The sequence below is a fragment of the Rhinolophus hipposideros genome, assembly GCF_964194185.1.
Source record: "Rhinolophus hipposideros genome assembly, chromosome: 7".
Classification (NCBI taxonomy): Eukaryota; Metazoa; Chordata; class Mammalia; order Chiroptera; family Rhinolophidae; genus Rhinolophus; species Rhinolophus hipposideros.
In genome coordinates this window covers 78,063,641-78,079,358 of record NC_138053.1, presented here as the reverse complement: position 1 = coordinate 78,079,358, position 15,718 = coordinate 78,063,641, and the positions used below count along the sequence as shown (strand labels likewise).

The following is a 15,718-nucleotide window of genomic DNA, read 5'->3' as shown; positions in this document are numbered from 1 at the left end:
TTTAAAATGGGCAGAATTCATGAGCCAGCCTTCTGTGTGGGTGGGATGTGTATGTGTGTGAGTGTGTGTATGTGTGTGTGTGTTCGTGTTCATACCTTACTGCACATGCGCGTGTTTTACAGCCATCAGACCTGCTGGCTTCATTTCCCCTTGAGACTTTTCCAGCACTGGGGGAGGGGAGTCAAGCCAAAAGGCTGATGACTCTCAATAAACAGTCTTCCAGTGAGTATTTAATGAGACTTGTATGTGCGCCATTCCATGAAGAGCGCTTTGGGAAATTCAGTACAAGGTACAGAAGGCTCAGCCTTTGCCTTCAGAGAACTGACCACCTCATGTGGAAGGTGAACTACACACAGACAACTACAATAGAAGGCACCAGAGGCAGATAAATGCCATGTAATTGATTAAAATTCAGGGCTTTGGGGAAGTGGAGTGAAATCATTTCTGGCTGAGGTGTGAAGTGATAGATTCAGGGGTAGATAGAAGAAGGGGTGGGTATTTCTGATGAAGAACAAGGCCTAGGCAAAGGCATGGAGGTAGGAAAGTGCAACATATGTATAGAAAGCAGTCAGCACCCTGTCTAGCTGAGGTTAGGACTGGTAAGATGAACCTGGAAAGGAGGCTACATCTGGCAGATCATGTGGGTTTTAAATACAGTCTAAGGAATTTGGAATTTATTTGGTAGACACGGAGGACTGTTGGAGATTTTCCAGCAGGGGGATGAATAAATCAAAGTGTGCTTTTGGAAAGGTCAATCTAGCAATGATAGCTAGAAGGGAAGCTATCTCAGTCATCTAGGTATAAAACTAGGCTCGTGACAGGGGAATGAGTGAGCAGGTAAGAATTTAAGAGTCTATTATGGGCGGATACATTTATCACGGATATCCAACTTCTGGGGCTCTTTCCTAAAGACACACTTATAAAATAACATATGGATAAGATTATTCTTTGCAGCATTGTTTTTGATAGTAAAAGATTGGAAACAACCAAGTGTACCCATCACTAGAGGACTAATCACACAATTGGAATATATGCAGCTTTCAAAGAGTACAGGGAAGCTCCATATACTGCTACGGAAAGACCTGCTGGATACACCTTTAAGCGAAAGAGAACGCACAGTGCTGGATGGTATTTACAATAGGCCTCTTTTCATGTAAGAAAGAGGGGGAGAGAAATGAGAGTATACGCTTACGCGTATATTCACATGAAGAAACACTGAAGGACGCACAAGAAAGAAAGAAAAATGTTATCTAGAAGGTGCGTGTGGTGAAAAGGAACAGGACTGGAACTGAGACCTCTTAACATTTACCTTTTTATATTATTCTAACTTTTGAACCATGGAAATGTGTTCCCTATTCAAAAATGATCATTAGGAAAAAAGACTGTGAAGGAAGAATTGGTGGGACATGATGTTTGATTTGGAGTTGAGGAAAAATGAGGCCCAAAGATGAGCAGGAAGTGCCAGGCCCCTAAAGGACTATTTTCAGAGATAAGTAGGTCAGAAAGGGAAGTAGACTAAGAAGAGCAATGGTGGGTCCAGTTCTTGATATATTGATTTTGAATTGCAATGGAGAAATCCACTAGGAGATTTTTACTTGGTGCTAGAACTTTGGGGTGAGAAGTTGGGAGAAGACAAGGAAAATCATAAACATGGAGGAATATTGGAAACCAGAACTAGGGAGGGGAAATGGAAAATTCTAAGCATGGAGGCCAAGATTGAAGTTGTAGGAGTTGTAAAATTTCTGAAAGGGAAAGAGAAGAAAAGAAAGAAATTGAAAGACAGGCCCTGGAAAATGGACACATTAGTGGAAGGGAACAAAGGACCCCGTAAAGAGTTGGCAAAGAATCAGTTGGAAGAGGTTTATAAAGGAGGACAGGGGTTGGAGAGCCGTGCTCCTGACACCAAAGTTGCTCGTTCGATTCCCACATGGGCCAGTGATCTGTGTCCGCTATAGCTAAGATCGTGAACAACACCTCTCCCTGGAGCTCGGCTGCCGTGAGCAGCCAGAGGTTGGCAAGAGCTGCCGTGAGCTGCTGTGAGCGGCCAACCGATGATGACCCCCTCTGCCAGGGGAAGCGCAAGGCCCATGATACCACGATGGGCCAGGGAGCTAGCTGTGTCCTACACAACTAGATTGAGAAGCGAGAGAGTGTGTGTGTGGGGGGGGTGGAAGAAAGGGGGGAAAAGTTATAAAAGGAAGACTAAGTTGGCACAGTGCCTTGGGAGCCAAGAGGAGAAACCAAGCAGCTGAGTGTGTCAGATGTTGCTGCGAGATGGGGACCAAGAAACTGACTGGATTTCTATAGTAGGAGGTCTTCAGGGCCCTCAGAAGAATTGTTTCTGCCGAATGGTTGGAGCAGAAGCCGGATACCAGGGATGTGGGGAAGTAGGCTGGACGTCATAAGCTACATACCACCATATTGAAAGTACCACGTATTGAAAGGGAAATGGGAGGAGAGCTAGAGATGGCAGGAAGGTCACATGAAGATAATTTTATAAAACAAGGAGACCCAGGAAGATTTTTGGCAATGAGGAAGGAGCCAGAGAGTTTGAAATTTTCTAAAAACTGGAGCATTTGCTGGAATGGGGTTCAGGAGTCAGTAATCGGAGAGAATTTGAGGCCTTTGCACAGCAGAATATAAAAGGCTGTTGGTGATATAAAAAGCTGACCTGGTGCTAATCCTAATGATCTGGTGCTTTGCTGGCTGAGAAAAGGGCAGGCAGAGAACAACAAGGTGGTTTGTCACCTAATGGTGAACTGTTTTCAAGTGTTCAGGAAGGAGCATACAGTAACATGGACAAGCAGTTTCCTGATATTTTGCTTATTATTAGTAAAGGAATAACTTAGTCAGCCTGTTATTGCTGGGAACCTTCCAGGTATTCAGGGCTCTATTACAAGTGTTGCAAAATACAGAAAGAAGCATAAGTCAGGAACCTTGTCTTCTCTGTCTAGATGGTAAAACAAAACAAAACAAAACCGGCACAGAAACAACAGGGAATGGTAAAAACCAGGTGATCTAACCTGAAGGAAGCTTGATACCTATCTGAAGTGAGTTTGCATTTGAGAATGTAGCCTCTCATAGGGATTCTGTATACAACTTGATGAAAACTGTCCAAAATGACAAATATAATAAATCGCTTAGGAGGAATGGACCCTGGAGGTGGTAATAATAATAATAATAATAATAATAGCAGCTAATATTTATTCAAAGTCATTTCATTCCCATGTGCCAGGCATTATTTAATCCTTTTTCATGAGTTAATCCTTGCAACAACCCTACAAGGTAGAAGGTATTTTCATTACCATTTTGTAGGTGAAGAAACTGAGGCACAGATCGATTAGGTAACTTGCTCAAGGATACAGGACAGGGGTAAGTGGCTAAGCCAGGATGTGTACCTGGGAATTCTGGCTCTAGGCCCTGCTCTCTTAATCACTGTGCCACACTAACTTCTTAAATGTAGATGATGGTCAGAGGCGACAACAGCAGCCTGCAAAGACTGGGTAGCTTTGAGCAGATTCTGTCTGGCCTGAGTCAGAGTAACAGACATCAGTGGTGGAACCACATGCAAAACTAAAGCAAAATGATATGTTTGGTGGACAGTCTCTGGACCTTGTTCTCACTCATCAACATGTCCTTGTAATTTCTGAATCTCAGGCTCCAGAGGTGGGTCTTGCTGCCACCCTGATTTTTACCTTGAAAATTGCTACACTGTTGGTACAGGGAGAAGGGTGGTGTCCTTAGCTTGGGAGAGCAAGTAAAGGAAAATGACTTGGTCTCAGAGCAGATACTGGAATTGGGGATGTGGGGCTTGGAGTTAGAAGACTAGAGCATTCTCCATAGAGAGATAAAATAAGCCTCGTACATATACATAGATGCAGAGTGTTATTTTTACATGAAAGAGGGTGTTCTTGAAATTAAGAAACAAATTCATTTCAAAGTATTACGGATACTGATTCATAGTACTTTTGTCGTGAATTTTCTCATGTAGGAAATGCTATAAAATACTGTCACAAAGAGACTTTTTTTGTCAGCATAAAAAGTGCTCTTTCATACCGGAAAAGTTTAGAAAAAAAGTTTAGAAAAAAAGATCTATAGCACTGGTCTCCAAACTCTTGAGAATTAGCTCCCTTATCACTAAAAAAATTTGAGTAAACACTCTTCGTATATGTCTATTTATTATAAATTATGTATAACAGTACTAATATGAAATATGAATATTCATAAAAATAGAAAACAAAGTAAGTAAAATAAAGTAGCAGATAACTTTTTATTTTTTTCTTTCTACACCCTTATGGCACCTTACACCTCGCTTTGGAGACCAGGGTGGATTCTGGGAAGGTGAAAAGAGTGATTTTTTTTTTCCCCTTTAGGACAGACTTTAAAGTTGAATGAGCTGTTTTAAATCAAGATCCTAGTTCAGTTTGCTTAAATCCCATTGGTCACCAGCTCCACTTTTTCATCACAACGTGGGGCATGGTCAAGTGGAGATAAGGAACTATGTAATTAATTAACTGCTGAGCTCAGAGCAAAAAGTCTTTCTCCTAAGGATCTCACAACCAGCACCGGGCACTTGTGGGGCGGGGAGGGGCAGGCGTGCAAAGCCTCAGACCAGCCTTCTCAGTTGTTTTCCATTCACGAGCCCAGAAGCTGTGTTGTACCTATTGGGGTGGTTTTCAGTAACTCGTCCAGTTTCACGTTTCTCCTTCCCCCAGACCCAGGGAGGCATCTAAATTTGGTTCCTGTGTTCCCTTATTGACACACTGCAAAGGGCCCACCTGATTGTGGAAAACAACCTATTTGATAAAAAGACTCAGTTTCCTACTTTATTGTCTCGGTCTGATGTCCATGGCAGTTTTCTGTTGTCGCTACCTTCCTCAAGACTTAATCAAGACTCCCTGTTACCTAAGAGGTCAAATCTAACCTCCTCATCTTGGCCTACAAGCCTCCACTTTCCCTCTCCCAGTCATACCTTATATGTCTTTAAGTTTAAACCTCCCCCTCAGTCAGATTGGCCACCTTACTGTCTTCCCTGACACCCCCAAACCCCCAACCCCATCCCAGACACGGACACACACACAGTTGCTTATTTTGTCTTTATGGCCTCAGGCTGTGTACTCCTAGTGGAAAGCCATCTCCTTCTTCTCCATCAGTCAAAACCCTACCTGCTCTTCAAAAATGAAGTGAGTCCCACTTTGTGTATAAAGATTTTACTAACTCAGTGTTTCTCCCACTGTGGTCCCCAGATGGCCTGCATCCGCATCACTGAGGATGGTGGTTACAAATGTGAACCCTTGATTCTCAGAACTTGTGAACCATAATACTGGAAGTGAGGCCCAGGAATCTGCATTTGAACAGGGTGCTTGTGATGCACAGCGCAATTGGAGGACCACTGTCATCTGGTTACTTAGGACACAGCCCTCTCTTTGGCCCAAGTCCATTTTTCTCTTCAATTGAGACCAATAGAACAGTCATCTTCTGAGTGTTCTACAAAGACTTGTTGGTTTCTGGATCACTTTAAGGGCTCTTCCATAGAAGCTTTGTTCTCATTGTTGCAACTCAGCAAGGAGGTCCTGCATATCCAGACCATCTGAGGGCTGCAGGCACCAAATGCAAGTCCTTTCACATCTTCCCTCCTGTCGTTGACTAGCCCTGTACTGTGAACGCAGGCTCCAGGGGCCAAAGGGACAGGGGACTGCAAGCCAGAGGTCTGAGGGGCACAGTGGGCCTACTTGACAAGGGTTTATGTTTACCAGCCCCAAGGTGCTGCACAGAGGAGAGCTGAAAGGGAATACCTGCCATGGCTATCTTCAGCAGAGTGGAGAACTCTGAGGATAATGTGTTCTCTGCTGGCCTTTCTCTTTTTTCCCAGGCTTCCCCTTTCCCACAAGAGATCACTAAACATGAGTGAGCTAGGTTGGAAGATGAGGGAATAGTTCTGTAAACTGAATGTTCCCAACTCAACCTTTGTTAACTGGACAAATAGCAGTTCAAGTACGTGGCCAGAACACCAGTCTTTAGAGTTAGAAAACAAGGGATAACAGGCCACAAGTTCTATAGCTGGGGTTTGGCATTCCTTTTCTTTTAGGGGCCTCACTGTATTTAGAAATTAGATTCTGTGCGTGTGTGTGTGTGTGTGTGTGGCCAATTAGTATTACCATCTTCATATTTGGATTGAATATCCCCAGATGGAAGTAATTGTATCCCTAAGCCCTTGTATTTATAGAAGGCCTTTCTCAGCTCAAAACAGCATTCTGTGGCATAACCTAGTTTGTTCCTGGACTGTCTCCATGTGTTTTATAAAGGGGCAGCTTCTGTAGTTATTGTTGTCATTTTACAGTTGGAGGATGGAGAAGCTTTGTGGGTTGAAAATGTCAAATGGCATTAGCGGCAGAATTGGAAATGGGATACTTAGCTTCTACTCCTGACTCTATCAGTGATTTCCAAACGGAAGTCCTCAGACTTATACTGCGATGATTGCTTAAGAAGCACTTGTGGAGTTAATTAAAAATATGGATTCCTGGACCCTCTTTCTCTAGAAATTTCAACTCAGCAAGTTAGGGGTGGGGCCCAGGAATCTATATTCTTTACAAGCATTCCAGACCATTCTGATGCCCCGCCAGTTTGGGGAACTAATACTATAGACCATATGACAACCACACTGCCCACCCAACCCCTCTCACGAATGTCTTTGACTGAAACATACTTTTTTAATGGTTTTCTTCTTGCTGCCCACCCTCAAACCTCCCCAGGCCTCCCAGCTCAGGCCAAGAAACATGCTGAATCGGCCAAGAACACGCTGCTGACCTGGAAGGGAAAGATGACCTCAGACAAGGAGAAAAAGGAAATCCTGGGTGCTCTGGTCATGCTCTATTATACTCTGGGAGTGGCCTGGCTCCTGCAGAACCAATATCCTTCCCTTTCCAGCGGGGTCTGGTGATGAGAGCCAGGGGCCACACAACAGGGCCAGATGGGTCGTCTCACATAGGACGGCAGGAGATGTAGCTCTGTTCCAACATCCAGTACCTCCATACACGTCTTATCTCCATCTAGAAAGGTATAACTCTTCCTCCTGTGTCTATTCCTATGAGCCATGGGAGGGAGCTCCCGGGCGCCACATCCCCCAGCCAGTTGAAAGTTTGCAGAGTCTGTCTTGCTCTTCAGTGAGTACCCAGGAAAATGAGTATTAGTAATGAGACATGGGTGAGAGTGGTCATGGTAGGGTAGGAAGTGGGAGAAAGGGTAGTAATTGTAAAGCACTGTTTATCAAACTAGTCTGCACATTGTAATCCCCTGAAGAATTAGTGCTGTTTGGGTCCCACCCCAGAGGTTGTGATTTAATAGGTCTGACGTGTGTCGGTTCATTGAGATTTTTAAAATCACCCCCCAAGGGGATTATGACATTTTAGTGTTTCTGACATGCTATTGAGAATACTGCCTGTGAAGCTGGAGACCAAGCGAAACAGACAAAAGAAGCAGTTCTCCATATCTCCAGAGGGGAACTGTCCTACATACCTCTCCTCAAAAAACTTGTGATTTGGACAGCCTTTGGGTACCATCTCCACTTGAAGACTATTAAGGGCATTTCATGTTCCTGAATAACCATGAGCCCTCTTTGAGCCCCTAATTTCTCCTCTCTACACACCCCCTGTCTACTTTTTTGGTCTGATGCTCAACTTGCAGATCGGATCTGTGGACTTCCTCTGTTATGCCCTTTGCAGGGGGCTATTGAAAATGTGGGAACCAAATATCCGTTTGGGAATAAGGGGATTTTCTTTCCTATTTGCCTTTGGCCAAAACCCTGCTTTGCTTGGACTTTCTAAACTACCCTGAAAGTCCCTTTCAGCAGAATTAGTTCCTCTGTTTTACCATTCATAGGAACCAACTTGGGAAAAATGCATAACTGCTGTCAGGCAGAAGACACCTCTAAAGAAAATCTAGTGTAATGTACAATTTCCGTTCACGCTTCCAAGTGCTCACCACCCACATCAGCCTTGGATTCAGGCAACCACCACAAGAAATCCAAGGCCCTGTTCCTTTTCTAAAGAATTCTCCCTTCTTGACAACATATACATGTGGGAAATCAAGAGCATAGTGAAGTGCTCATTTTCAAATACTGCTTTATTTTCCCAAAGAGCCCTTTTATTTGCTGACTGTTTTTCCCTGAAAATATGGCTTAGCCAGACCATCAGCTCTAATGTGCCTTTGGAGCAAAAATTAATATAAGACCTGGTCTTATATAAGACCCATTATCATATTATATTATATTATACCCAGTCTTATATTATGTAAGACCTGGTATTATATTATATTTATATTATATTATACCCAGTCTTATATTAAATATAATATTCTTTAATGTAATATTTAATAAAATATATTAAAATAAGACTGGGTCTTATATTAATTTTAGCTCCAAGAGACGCATTAGAGCTGATGGTCTGGCTAGATCTTATTTTCAGGGCAACACGGTATCAACTGCTATCCCTGGGCAGTGGGGGAGGTTCTGTGCTTGGTATTTTCCTTGACTGTTTCACTGGCAGAGAAGCTTATTTCAACCTGCAGAAGGCAGAGAGAAACATGAAGGAGCTGAAAGAATTATATAAGGGAGGCATTTGTCCGCATGGGTTACAAGTCTCAGAGAAAGACCTAGCAGTTGCTTTGGGCAGGTAAGATCTGGGCTTAGAGAAGCTTAAGCTTTTATGTTTGATGCCTGGAATCTCATGATTCTTCTGTACTCTCTTTATTAAGGGGAGAAAAACTGTTCAGAGCAAAAGTAAAATGAGTAAATAAATAAATAAATAAGAGTCAAATGATGATAAAAGAGACTTGCATTTACCAAACGCATTCACCATGCTGTATGTGCACTGTCTCATTAAATCTTCACAGCCACTACTGAAATACTCGGTACAATTATTTTCTCATTAGAGGGCAAGAACACGGAACTTGAGGTTAAACCAACTGTTCAAGGTGACAAGCTTTAAGTTTTGGATCCATGATTTGAATTATGGACTCTTTAGTCCTTTTTATACTGCCTCTCACACTTATTCTAAAATTACACGTTTTTTCCTGAATTGCAACCTCCTTTTGTCGTTAAGTATAATACCTTAAAAAATGAAAAGGGAACACTTAATGAAGACAATTTATTGGAGGCCCATGGAAGCTATGCATAGCATGTGCATTTTTAAGAAAAGCTCTGTTCCATGTAGAAACCAAAGTTCATGGAATTTGTTCAAGATAGAACAAGACTTAACTGTTTTGCAGTTGAGTTAGGGATCCTCTGAGGATCAGAATATTTAGATATGAGAGTGGGCCCATCAGATTATCAGAAAAAAATATATAATGAAAGGTTTACTGTTCCCTAGATTTTTCAAATATCTTCACATCCTTGAAAGCAGTCTGTTTCCAAAACTGTAAGTACTTGGCATGTAGGGTAGATGACTGAATGGTAAGGAAATGAAATACGTGAGTCATGCATGCCTCCTCTAAACAGCCATGAATCTAGAAGTCAAATGGGAAATAACGGGGAGATGGTTGAATGTCCAGAGCTAAATCAAAGTATCTGTAAATCAGAGTCTAGTGAATGTCTCCTTCTCCTGCTGTCACATGGGGCAGTGGCTAAGGTTTTTGTGCCTTATGTGAAACGTAGCCTTGTTCCTTTTTCAGAATAAATTCTAGTGTATATTTCATTCATTCCACAGTATTTATTGAGTACCTATTTTGTGCATGCTTTATTCTAAGTGTTGGAAAGCTTACTAAGTAAAACTACACCCTAGACATTGTTCTAAGTGCTTTGCATAATTTCATTTCAATCCTCACCACAAGCCTATGAGGTAAGTATTTTTATGATTTTCATTTTACAGATAAGAAAATTAAAGCACAGAAAGATTAACTCAAGGTGACAGAATTAATAGATAGAAGAGCCAGCATTGGGTTATCTGAATCCATAGCTCACCTTCTATACCACATTGACTTATGTTCAATATTGCCCAAATATCTTGTAAGGGCAAATTCCTTGTCCCATTTTAAAGGTGGGGAAAACTTGGCTAATAGCTGCCTTTAAGCTCTTAATGAGAGGCATTATCATTCTGTAACAGCTGCTCTTACGGTCAAGGGAACTAGTGGTCTGATTGATCAAAAAATATTTTTGTGAAGATTTATTAGATAACATGCCAATACTCTTTTGATTGTTAATCCTAATCTTCAGAGGAAGGATAAACCTTCCACTTAAAATAAATTGTCACTATGCCTTATATAAAATAATTTTATACACACATATTTTTAATTCAATTTGGGTATACAAAGATGGGGGAAAGGGGAGCGGGAAAAGTAATACTGATTGTGTACTATATGTTAGGTGATTTTACATATAATTTTCAGTCACAACCTTGTAATTTAGGTATTCTTAACCCTGTTTTATTTGGAAGGAAATAAAAGCTCCTGGAGTTTGATCATAAAGCTAATTATGAGAACCAGTTTGACCTACCCATGTTTTCATTGTGCCTGCTGTCTCTAGAAAAACAAACCATAATGAGATACTATTTTATTCTCCTTAAAAAAAATTATAGTCCACATTTTGTTTTGGAAAACTTGAAAATCAGATATGAAGGAGAAAATAAAAGTCAATTGTAATACCACCCATACATAACAGCTATGAACATTTTATATATATTTATATTTATGTTTATATACATATATGAATATATATGAATGAACATATATATGAACATTGTGTGTATGTATATAGAATGTTCATAGCAGTTATGTTTATGTATGTCAATCATATTTTAAGTAGTTTTAAATGTAGCACATTTTGAATTTCTCTAGTCTAAAAAGAAAATGATTGTTAATGTCTGAAGTATTTTACTGTATCATGTCATAATTTATTTAACCTCCCCTTTTTGCGAGGGATATTGACATTGTTTTCTCCATCTTCTCTCATTTTTAAGGAGGAATAAACTAAATCAAATAAAGTAAACACTTTCCTAGGCCTGAAAGAGAGGGAGCCAGAGGTAATAAAATCTTATTTTGATTTTAGAAAGTTTATGTTTATGGGTACATTATCCCATCTTGTAAATTACTGGAAGCCATTTTTTTTATTTGCTTTTTTAAAAATAAAATTAGACTGTAGCACGACATATTAATGGGTTTGATGAATGGTAGTTGTTGGAATGCAGTGGGTAAAATGCAGGTTAATTGGAGTTTGCTTACAGCAAGGCTGGATTTTGAGCCAATCGCTGAGATGATTGGCCTATGAAGGCCAAATTGTTTGGTTCTTAGAATCAGTTCCTTTTGTGTCTGTAAAACAAGTGGTGTCTCTGTGACTTTCCATCTTCATCCCTTTTCTTGTAGAGCCTCTTTGGCCATCCACAGGTTGAACCTAGCTCTGGCATACTTTGAAAAAGCAGTTGGCAACGTTATTGCTACCAAAGGTGATAGGACGTCAGATCTGGTCACTCTGTACGAGGAAATGGCTCAGATCGAGCAGCTGAGGAGGAACCACGATCAGGCCATCCAGTACTTGCAGCAGGTTGGTAGGTTGGCTGGAGCCCCAGTCAGGTGGCTGTTTGGCCACAGGCCCAGTTCCCAGGGCCAGGGAAGCTTGAGCTTCTCAGAAGAACAAGGGATGGGACAGATTTCCATTTTAACCCCAACTTCCCTCCAGATCCACACCACAGCCCATTCTCAACCTTAAATGACCTGGGTGGAGAAGACTGACTCAGGGTGAGTGTATCTGCTGCGTGACCTGATCTGAGCCAGCGGTTCCCCACCCAGGCTTGCCCTCATCTCTGTTAGTGCTAGGAAAAGGTAGCCCAGTGAGTCTACTCCAGGGATCAAAGCCGTACGGACAACTGAACTTAAATCTTTAGCAAATCTGAAGGGCTTTTTAAATGGAAAATCATGGTATTTTGTTACTGTCATGTGTCCTCTAAGCTAGTCTAGCTAGTTTTATTTCCAAGACTAAGGCTAAACTAATAAAAAAGTGTTTTGCTCAGAGGTAACTAATTTGACACCTGCCCAAGGGAAAACAAAACACAAGAAGGAATGTTGTGTCTGTCATAATAAAAACAGTTTAGGGTACTTTTACTCATCATGTACTGAAATCGTCCCTTGAAATTGCTAGTTAAATTCACCTTCTCTCCCCTCAAGTGAGATCCCTGCTTGTGGTTTCAGCTATTTCCTATAGCCAAAAACGGATCAAAATAATAGGAGTTCCTGTATCGTAGAAAAGGTGCAATGCAATCCAACAGTATATATGAAAACAGTCTGATACTGAAGAAAAGGCTCTGCAGACAAATCAAAAGTTATTAATATCACACAGTGGAGAAATGTTAGTGAAAGCTGCTCTGAAGGCAGGGAGTCCACTGCTTACAGAGAAAGCCCGTCCAATTTTGTGTTCTAGACTTTTTTAAAGCACTGGTTAAGTCAGAATGGATAAAACAATAAATAATTAGTTTCTCAATAACAACAAAAAATAATAGTTCACATTTACGGAATGCTTTTAATATGTGCACTTGAGGGTGTACTCATTTAATCCATGTCAATAACCCTGTGAAATATGTACCATTATTATTTTACCTCGTTTTAAGGATGTGGAAACAGAAGCACAGAGAGTTATAGCTAATACAATTGAAGTTGGGTAGTGAACAAGTGGTGGAGCATTGATTTAAATTCAGAAAATTTGACTCCAGAGCCTGTACTCTTTAACAACTCTGCATTGTGTCTTAGCTCCAAAATGTCTGATCATCTCTGGAGCTCCTTAAAACACCTCCTGGTGTTTGGTCTGTGAAACATGACGCACAGCTTGTTCTTGTCTTGCTGTTGGGTGATGTGGACTAGAAGTTTTCTCTCTTCTTTACCCTTCCAAAGTGACTCCACCATTTTAGCATAACTAATAACAATAACAATAATAATAATAATATCTGCACTTCCCTAGTGCTTATTACATTCCAGGTGGTTTTCTAAATACTTTACATATATTAATTCATTTAATCTTTACAACAACTGCTTGTAACAAATACTATTTTTGTCATCCTTGTCTTATATTTGAAGAAGTTAGTGACTTGCCTTGTGTCACCATCAGTGGCCAAGCTGATATGGGAACCCAGGCAGTATGGTTCTAGGATCCATGCGTTATTCTATCAAACTTCATTCGATACTGAACCTTTAAGAGGCTGAGCTAAAGTTATGATTATTTTTGCTATGAAACCTTATAAAAATAGTAATAGCTAACATTTATTGAGAACTTACCATGTAATGGGTACTATGCCCCGTGGTTTGCATGCACCATCTCATTGAATCTTTCCCAAACCGTAATCAATGGAAACTATTCCTTCTACGTGTAAGTATGAAATTACTTCTTCAAGACTCACAGGACTCGGACTCAAACTTATTTCTCATGTAACTTCATAATTAGATATATATCAGCTCTCAATCAGCTAGCAATTCTGTGAGAACTACTAGAAAAGCTACAGCGAATCACCATCATTTGGGTACTTACTTTGTCACAATTTTCTCTGTTCCAGGCCCATTCTATCTGTATTTCTTTGTTCACTGAAGTCAGCCCCCAAACTGCAGAGGCGAGCGCGTTATTAGCCAAGGCTTATACCATATCTGGAGAGGCCCGAAACATTGGTAGGTATTATGGCCTTGTAGTTATCATAATTTCCCAGTCATGGGAGGGAAGCACAATTATGTCTGTCAATATGGACAGATTATAATTAACTATTCATGCCTGTGATGGAAAGATAAGACCATTTTGTATAGAATCATTTATACATAGTTTAGGCACAATATATACCTTCCCAAATTAGATGGAATATCACAACTAATAAGATCATGATTTCTATTTCCTTTATTCTGTTAGAATCTCAGCAACATTTACCTGCATAAAGAGTAGAGATGATATACGCTATGAATGCGACCTCTGATAAGGAAATCCAGTGACAAAAGAGAAAATCATTGGCTTCTCCACTCTTCCTCCTCCACTCTCAACCTCCCCTTGACTCTGTTCCTCTAGCTTACAAGAGAGAACGTTTGTGTAGCTGCTAGAATTGTCTTGGTGTATATTCAGAAGTGAGGTACTGGTGGTTCTAGAGGAAAGCCAAGTGACGAATTCATTCAACAGTCGTCCTTTGTCAGGCAAGGCATCCTTTTGAAAGTGTGTAGCTTTGGGAGAGACACAAAGGAACTGCGGAGAGAGGATGTGTCCCATGCTCAGCGGGCTTGATCAGATTAATGGACACCAATGAATTCCATGGCCCATCAGGAGGAATTTGGGATTTGTGAAGAATGTAATTTAAACATTTTTAAAATGTTGATTTTCCCTGCTTATAAAAGTAATCCAGGGTGGCCGATTAGCTCTGTTGGTTAGAGCATGGTGCTAAGAACACCAAGGTTGCCAGTTCAGTCCTTGTATGGGAGACTGTGAGCAGCGCCCTCCTTAAAAAAATAAATAAAGGTAAAAAAAAATAATCCACTTTGGTGTACATTATTTTCCAGTCAAATATGAGAGAGAGAGAGAGAGAGTGAGAAAGAATTATAAGGAAAGTTTTGCATCCCACATTTTTCCTGCTTTGGTATTTCCCCATGTCATTAAATAAACATTCTTTTTCCAGTTTTCAGAAGTTATTCTAATGTTTTGATTGTTGTTTTCCTTAGCATAAATGTCCACTGAAGACTTCCTGATTCTGTTTTCTATCTAACCATCGTGCCCCTTTTTAAAATTTCCTTGTGTATTTTTGCAGTATTTGTATTATATCTATATATATTTGAGCTTTTAAAAATAGTCTTCATGGTTGTAACAATTTTAAACTATTAGTGAACATGTAAACTTTTTATAAGTTAGAAAAAATTTATGCTTATGGAGTTGGGAGATTCTACGGCAACCTTATTCTTTTCTTGCATACTAATTTTTAACTTTAAAGAATATCTGCATATTCATTTCACGTCAGTCACTAAATTCTAGATGGATTAACATTTTGAACATCAAAACTGAAAACTACGGTACTTGAATTTTTAAAATTAAAAACTGGTGGAAAGACGAACTTTCTGAGCACACAAAGGTATACCACAAAAGAATGATAGATCTAATCATAAAAAGATTTAAAACTTGTGCCTGTCACAAGATACCATAAATAAATTAAAAGTAAACAACCAAGATGACAGATAACCTGAATAGGCCCTTAATTATTTAAAAAAGAAAAAGAAAAAAGAATTTGTCGTTAACCTTTTGAGAAAGAAATCTCCAAGCCTACATGATTTCACTGAGTAATTCTACCTAATATTTAAGAAAGAATAACACCCATCCTACGTAATCTTTTCCAGAAAATTAAAGAAGAGGGAACACATTCCAGTTCATTTTATGAGGCCAGCATTACCCTGATACCCAAACCAGGCAAAAACATTACAAGAAAAAAGCAAAACAAATAAAAAACTACTACAGACCAATACCTTTCATGTACATTGACGTAAAAAATCCTTAACAAAATATATAGTAATAAAAAAGTAATACGAGATGTGATAAAAAAAATGCAGTGAATGTTTAAATAAAAAAGTTACTACAGTAAAAGACACATTGCCATTCATCCCCCTCAAAATACTCCCCCTCGCTTCGAACACACTTATCCCATCGTTCTTGCCACTTTCTAAAGCAGTTCTGGAAGTCCTCTTTTATTAGTGTCTTTAGTTGCGCTGTCACGGCTGCCTCGATGTTCTG

The 15,718-nt window shown here is 40.1% G+C and overlaps 1 protein-coding gene across 1 annotated transcript in view; it reads left to right on the top strand.

Annotated features, from left to right (window-relative positions):
• TTC23L (tetratricopeptide repeat domain 23 like) overlaps nt 1–15,718 on the top strand; it is a 47,222-nt gene that overhangs the window by 11,727 nt on the left and 19,777 nt on the right. Inside the window, 4 exon segments of the mRNA XM_081053307.1 lie at nt 6,753–6,934; nt 8,545–8,669; nt 11,353–11,530; nt 13,527–13,635. Coding sequence (XP_080909433.1) covers nt 6,753–6,934; nt 8,545–8,669; nt 11,353–11,530; nt 13,527–13,635 — 594 coding nt within the window.